Below are 7,742 nucleotides of genomic sequence, written 5' to 3' on the forward strand. Positions count from 1 at the left end.
CCTTAGCCGCTTGAGCCACAGGCGCCGAGCCAATACTTTTATTTTTCATAGGAACTCATTATCACTTTAAACCAGAAATATTCTTGTGCTAATGATGTTAGGAAAAAGAACAGGAATTTTTTCCTGCTTAGAGATATGTAATTATTGGGGTGGCGCCTGTGGCTCAAAGGAGTAAGGCGCCTTCTCCATATGCTGGAGGTGGTGGGTTCAAACCCAGCCCTGGCCAAAAACTGTAAAAAAACAGACCAAAAAATATATACATGTTGAATTTCTGGCTACATTAAAAATAAAATACAGTTTCAAATTAGATACTAGATTCCCCCAACTCCCTGTTTTTTTTTTTCCTTCAGTACAAGTTTTAACTTGTTTACCAGACTTAATAGGCTACAGATTTTTAAGTGCTTTTAACAAGGACCACTAAAGGACCCTGTTTACATTATTAGCCCAAGTAAAACACAGATTGCTTTTTTACAAGTAGCTGTCCAAAAGTAAGGAGTTCTGCCATACTCAGAAGGTATCTTCCATATCTGGGTCCAAAAGTGCTTATTTTGGTCTGGTGCTTAACTTGGAATCTGAGGAATCAGTAGTGAGTGGGTCTGGAAACGGCTGAGATTCTGAAGCTAGTATGTGGAATTAACATCTTACTACTTCTGCTTATGTCTCATGGGTCAGTTTTATATGTGTTGAGGCCATGTTTAGCTGCAAGGAAAGAAAATTTGTAGCTATGTGCTACATGCTCAAGAAAAAATACAGACGAAACACAAAAAACTTGGGTGCTCATTAGCATTCTGTCATACTAAGAAGTACTGGCATGATAATAGTGTACAGGAGAAACAACATCCATTTTAGATTTTTGCTAATACCTAAAATTAATGTACCCAAGCAAGTATATATGCCAGGTAAGTACTTATTCTGTGCCAGGCACTGTTGTAATCAGTTTGGAAGTATGGGCTCATTTCTGATACTGGTCTTAAAGGCAGGTACTCTGTCACCACTCTACCATTTTACATAATATAGAAGAGGAAACTGAACCACTTAGGTAGGTAGCAGTATTTGTGGAGCTGGGATTCTTGAATACCCAGGCTTTGTGGCTTCAGAGGTCTTCCTCCTAAACTGCACTCTGCTGTCTCTATGTACAAGGTTGATTCTTACAGAATTAAGGAATTGGAAACTATAATGTATATTTGAATGGCATGGGTGAAATAAGCATTTTGTGTGCTGATGTGTATATCCAACAAAGGTTTCTCCTAAAACAGCTTTTTTTTTCAACCTTATTTCACTGCACACTTGAACTTTAAAGAAACTTGTTAAGCACAGGTTCGGGGCCTGTACTAGTTATTAGGGTGCTGGCCACATACACCGGGGCTGGTGGGTTCGAACCTGGCCTGGGCCTGCTAAATAATGACAACTACAACAAAAACGAAAGAGCTGGGCATTGTGGTGGGCACCTGTAGTCGCAGCTACTTAAGCACAAGAGTTAGAGGTTGCTGTGAGCTGTAACTACGGCAACTTTAATGTGAGCAACATAATGAGACACTGTCTCAAAAAAAAAAAAAAATCTGTACAGCGTGCTTAAATTATGTTGATCCTTCCCAAAGGGAGAAAAAGAATATACTTAACTGTGCTTTGAACTTTTTTCAAAAATAATGATCTTTAAAAATTTTCTCAGCACACCTAAGATCTGTTTGTGGCACACTGGCTGTAAAACACTGAAAGGAACAGAGCATGTTCAAAATGCATGACAAGCCCAAAACTAAGGGCAAGAAAAAGCTCATTTTAAAAGTTAAGGAATCCTGATTCCAAACATTTCTATATGTGCCAATATTCACAATTAGTGTATCATACTATTGAGCCCATACAGTTTTGGGGGGGGGAAATAACCTTATGAATAGACAGAGTGGATAACAACTGTTAGGTCATACTGAGTTCACTTTGCTTTATAAAGCCTATCAATTGACAAACATTTTGAAAGTTTGGCAGTTTAATGAGACATTTTGTATAGTATTAGTGGAAGTGGTAATCCATGGTTTCCTATGAAGTTGACCAGGTTAGGTGCATTGGCTCACACCTGTAATCCTAGCATTCTGGGAGGCGGTGGCGGATGGATTGCTTGATCTCAGGAATTTGAGACCAGCCTGAGCAAGAGAGACCCTGTCTCTAAACATAGCCAGGTATTGAGGCACACACTTACAGTCCCAACTACTTGGAGGCTGAGACAGGGATCACTTGGGCCCAAGAGTTTGAGGTTGTGAGCTATGGTACTACAGCACTATACCAAGGGGTACAAAGTGAGGCTCTTGTCTGAAGAAGTTGTTGAGCAGTAAGTTTTGACATTTGGTGAAGTCATAATTGTAGAAATACAGTTCTGAGAAGTGAGGTGATTAGTAGAGACATGTATATGATGCTCTGAAAATCTAGACATTTGATTAAAAGCAAGCATATTCACCCACATCACTAGGATAATTTCAGGTTGCAGGTAAGTTAACTTGAGCATAGGTTAGTCCAGTGAAAAAGTTAACCCATGAAATGGTGAGTACTAGCTAGGTTCCTTTAGCTGTTTATAGAAGGGCCTTAAAGTTTTAATACTGTTCATGTAGTATCAAGGGGTTTGATGCTTGTTAACACAATTCAGAGAATCCTCTATAAGGGAAAGTATGTAATTATATATATTTAGACATAAAAGTGGGTGTGTGTTTAGAATGGAAAGTAATTATTATTATTATTATTTTTTGAGACAGCCTCAAGCTGTACCCCTGGGTAGAGTGCTCTGGCATCAGCTCACAGCAACCTCCAACTCACGGGCACAAGCGAGTCTCCTGCCTCCACCTCCCAAGTAGCTAGGACCACAGGTGCCTGCCACAATGCCTGGCTATTTTTTGGTTGCAGCCATCGTTGTTTGGCAGGCCTGGGCTGGATTCAAACCCACCACCTTAGGTGTATGTGGCTGGCGCCTTAGCCGCTTGAGCCAAAGGTGCCGAGCTGAAAAGTAATTTTAAATATCAGCCCTTTAAATTTCAGAGATGTTCCAGTTAATAAGTCTTATTTTGTCTTCATACTCTGCTTTGAATGACAGCAATTTTGTACTGTTTTCAGTATAATTTAATCTTTAGTTGATCAAAATATTTTTGATAGCTAATGTGCCCCCCCCAAATCAAAAAGTATAATCCACTACGTTTTTGACAGCAAGCTTCCAGTTGGTTGGGAGTCAATGAGAACTGAGTCCTTTACTTAAACTTTACAACTAACCAACTTGTCTCTACATTCCAGTTCTCAAAATCCCGTCTTCATTTGACTTTTGGTCCTACTATTGCATGTCATGACCAGATGAAATGGTGGGAGTATTCCTGGAAGCCATTCATACAATAGGACGTCTAGGCAGTAATTTAACTGTATAAAAAGCCAACTAATTGTGTGCCCAACTATCCTTTTACTTAGCTTATAGTCGCCGCAGCACTCCTCTAAATGGAGGAGTATCTAAATGGAGTTTAGTATCTGCCAATTTTGTGAAAACATGATCAAGTTAAACATTGTTAGGGACCCTCTTCCAGGGATTAGTTGTGATAGTGGGCATAAAAAGCAACCTGGCATGTAGAACGTGTTAAAAGAATTATCGAGGGACCGGGTGCAGTGGCTCATTCCTATAATTCCAGCATTTGGGAGGTGGCGAGCCGGTGTGCCACCAGCCTAACAACAGCAAGACCCTTGTCTTAAAAAAAAAAAAAAATCCGCTGAATGGTGGTACTCCTTAATCTCGGTTACGCTGGAAGCTGAGGCAGAAGGATCACCAAAGGTATTATAAAAGTAAACATGCTGGTTCTGAACCTTTGGTAGAGGTGACAATGGTGTCCCAGTAAAGTGAAGTCTATGACGAACATCCTGAAACAGCGTATCTCACAATGCGATAGGTTAGAAGTTGAATGTGGTTTCTTTAATTCCATGTAGTTTCACTTTGTGACTTGGAAAAGAAGAAAATATTTTTTTCTTCAGTACTTTGTAAAGTATATTTACATAAATTAGCTTTTGTATTCTTCATAGCAAGTGAGATTATTAACACTGTCACTTCACACATGAGGGAGACAAAGAGGTTATGTGACTTTCCATAATTGTCAACTAGGCTCTCAGTTGGATCTGATCATTTTAATCTAACATTTGAGTTCTCTTCCCACCACACTCCAGGATTTTTCCAAAGAGAGAACCCTTCCTCACAAAACCCAATATTTATTGCCAAAGTGTGACTTCTGAAATAGAAGTAGAAAAACATAAGTCGCCGAAGACCTGGAAGATTGTAGTTCCACGCGCCTCCATCCTTGGCTGTCACCGGCATGAAAGGAGACCGCCAGGATTTCTGAGACGACAAGACCCGCCAGACTGAAACGCTACAGAACCTAGTTAGATCCGGGAAGCCCGGACCAGTCCCGCGAGGACCGAGCTGCCCCGCCCCGAGCTCGCGCGCCGGCCAATCGGCACCCGGGGGCGTTCCCAGGCCTGCTTTCCCGCCCTGGCGGCGTCGGACACCCACGACTGAGGGCGCCCCGGAAGTGGTTCTTCGCGGGGCGGGGACGAGTCAGAGGTGGGGCTTGCGGCGCTCACGCCCCGGGCTCTGGTGCTGGACTGCTCGCTCCGCCGGCTGCTAGATCCGCAGCTAGAGTGTGCTGAGTGTTCGCGGAGCCGCGCCCATGTCCTCCGTGCTGTCCTACGAAAGCCTGGTCCACGCAGTGGCCGGAGCCGTGGTAAGGCGGGCCGCAGCGGGGCGCGGGGTTTCTCAGGGGCCCGTCCTGGAATGTGGCTGCGGGGTGGCTGTGAGGGAGACACCGTGTGGCTTGGGGTCTTCTGTCTTGACTGTAGGGCAAAGAGAAATGGACATAGGCAGAAAGTTGCTGAACAATTTGGGGTGAGTGCCGACACTCCGCCTTCGTCCCTGACCGCCTTGAAACTGAGATAGGGACCTGCAGTGGTCGCACACTCCCGCGGACAGTTTGGGAGGAGAAACTTGCTGTTTTCTTTGCCTTCTGAAGTTTAAAGCCAACCCACCCTACCGCACTTAGAAAATTCCTCACTGGGTTGGAGGTGGAGGTAGGTGTGAAACTTAGTTAAATGCATATCCTCACACGCCACTGTGCCACAGGCAAACGGCCATACCTAGTAGGACAACTCTGGCCAGCGCTACTGGCAGAAGATAGGTGTTTGGGTTTGTTTGTTTTTTTTTTTTTTTTTAGAGACAAAGTCTCACTTTATCGCCCTCGGTAGAGAGCTGTGGCGTCACAGCTCACAGCGACCTCCAGCTCTTGGGCTTAGGCGATTCTCTTGCCTCAGCCCTCCCCCTCCTCCCCCGGTATTTATTTTTTTTAAAAAACTGAGATCAGGGTTGCCTTCTACTCCCAGTGCGATTTACTGTAAGGTGTGCGCTTGGTTCTCAGGCTTCAGGATGTCTAGGTTCCATTTGACACCCCCTTTCCTTGAAACTTCGCGCTCTTGGCTTGAGTAACTGCCCTCTGGTTCTTCTTTTATCTCCTTCTGCTCCTTCTCTTATCCCTCACCGTCGATGCGCACCTGTGGCAGTTAGAATCACTGACTTCAGAGGATGCTTCACTGAATGCTCTCTTTAGCCTGTGTTCTGTGTAAACTAATGCCAGCTTCCCCATTTGTTGTCTAGGTGGCCTATAAACTTCACTTTCCTAATCTCTAAGGTGGAGGAAATGATACCTACCCCACAGAGTTTTTTTTGAGAATTAGATGACACAATATTTCATAAAAGTGCCTAGTTCAGAAGACCTGGTTCATTCTGTTCAACCGAAAGAGCTTTTCAGTCAGTGTAAAGGTCTGAGATGGAAGCTTGCTTGATTTGCCTAAAGATGGGCATGGAGCCCTGTGGGGGTGGGGGGAATGGAAGAAACAAGAGGCAGGTAGGTTTCAGGAGACCAAATTGTGAGACTTTCACTCTGAGCAGAGAGGAGAACTAGCTGTTGAAATTGGTGATTTACATTTTAAACAGGATTGCCCTGGCTCCTCTGTTGAGAATAGAGTGTAAGCGAATGATGCTGGCTTGAAACAGGATGATAGCAGTTGTGGTGGTGAGAAGTGATCATTGACCTGGAATATATAAGATGATGGCTGGTTAACTTGAAAGGTTTTTGATTTGAGTGACTGAAATAATGGTGTTCCCATTTATGGAGATAGCAAAAGCTGTGAAGGAGTAGGTTTCACAGAGGGGTTTGGATTTGAACTAAAGTTTGAAATGCCTGAGAGTAGTCATGAAACTTATTGATTAGGTAACCAAAGAAGTGAGCATGGGCTGAGAGAAAAATCTCAATGAGTGAGCCTTGGAGCAGGCTAACATTAAGAGGATGGAGAAATATGATCACTTCTATAAAAAGAGGCAAAGGAAGCACCAGTACTGCAGGAGGAAAACCAAGAGAGTGTTCTGCATATCAGATGAAGAAAGCGTTTCAGGGAGAAGGATGTAGACCAACTGGGTCAGATGCTGCTAATGGATCAGGTAAGGTGAGGACTGAGAATCATCTGAAAATGTATTATGTTGATAAATCCAGTGGTCAGTTGAAAGACCATTTTGGGATGAAAAGTTGAAGTACATCTGAGAGAGAATGGGAAGATGGAAAGTGTTTGTTTCTTTTCTTTTCTCTCAGTAAATGCCATTCATTTAATACTTCTTTTGAGTGCATTCTGTGTGGATCACTGTTTCGATGTTTACATTTCATGTTGCTTGTTCACTTCCTTCCAGGTTGTATGCTCTCTGACATTACGTGTGATGTTAAGCATATATATACACATACATATATATTTTGAGACAAAGTCTCACTCTGATACTGAGGCTAGTGGCATTAGCCTAGCTCACCTCAAACTCCTGGACTCCTGCCTCGCCCTCCCTAGTAGGTGGGACTACAGGTACCTGCCACAATGCCCAGCTAGTTTTTCCATTTCTTAGTAGAGACTGATCTCAATTTTGCTCAGGCTGGTCTTGATCTCCTGTTCTAAATTGATCTTTACACCTCCCAGAGTGCTAGGTTTACAAGCGTGAGGCACCTCACCTACCCTATACACACATATTTTAAAAATTAAAATAGTAGCTTTAAGTGTCCTGTGGCACACCTTAGGATAATTACAGATAATCCTGAGTATCTCCAAATTAGAATTATATTACTTCAGGAAGATGCTGTATCTCCAGCTGCTAATTATTATTATTATTGTTGTTATTATTTTGAGACAGAGTCTCAAGTTGTCGCCCTGGGTAGAGTGCTGTGGCGTCACAGCTCACAGCAACGTGAAACTCTTGGGCTTAAGCAATTCTCGTGCCTCAGCCTCCCAGATACCTGGGATTACAGGCACCCACCACAACGCCTGGCTAATTTTTTTTGTTATTGTTGTTGCAGTTGTCACTGTTGTTTTAGCTGGTCCATGTGGGGTTTGAACCTACCAGCCTTGGTGTATGTGGCCAGTGCCCTACCCACTGAACTACAGGCACCACCCAGTTGCTAATTATTATATGATATATTTAGTGGCTTCATGTTTAACCCTTTGGCTGTGCTCAGAAACAAAACATGCCAGTTTTGCCTGCGGGATCTCAGTAACCGTTAGGATAAAGGGCGTTATTGTGATAAAACAACACTCCTAACAGAAATATGAATCCTTTTCATGATTTTTGTGAAACTTTTTGTATTTGCAAAATGGACAATACCTATAGGTGTCATCAGCACCAAATGAACATCTTTTTTTTTTTTTTTTTT

General features: G+C 43.0%; 1 protein-coding gene across 1 annotated transcript in view; it reads left to right on the top strand.

Moving 5' to 3' along the window:
- The first annotated feature begins 4,527 nt into the window (after positions 1-4,527).
- Positions 4,528-7,742, top strand: part of SLC25A17 (solute carrier family 25 member 17) — a 48,123-nt gene continuing 44,908 nt past the window's right edge. The window contains exon 1 of the mRNA XM_003783171.2: positions 4,528-4,730. Coding sequence (XP_003783219.1) covers positions 4,677-4,730 — 54 coding nt within the window. The 5' untranslated portion in view covers positions 4,528-4,676. The remainder of the gene's footprint in view (positions 4,731-7,742) is intronic.

The sequence above is a fragment of the Otolemur garnettii genome, unplaced genomic scaffold, assembly GCF_000181295.1.
Source record: "Otolemur garnettii isolate 467f Iridium unplaced genomic scaffold, OtoGar3 scaffold00007, whole genome shotgun sequence".
NCBI lineage: Eukaryota > Metazoa > Chordata > Mammalia > Primates > Galagidae > Otolemur > Otolemur garnettii.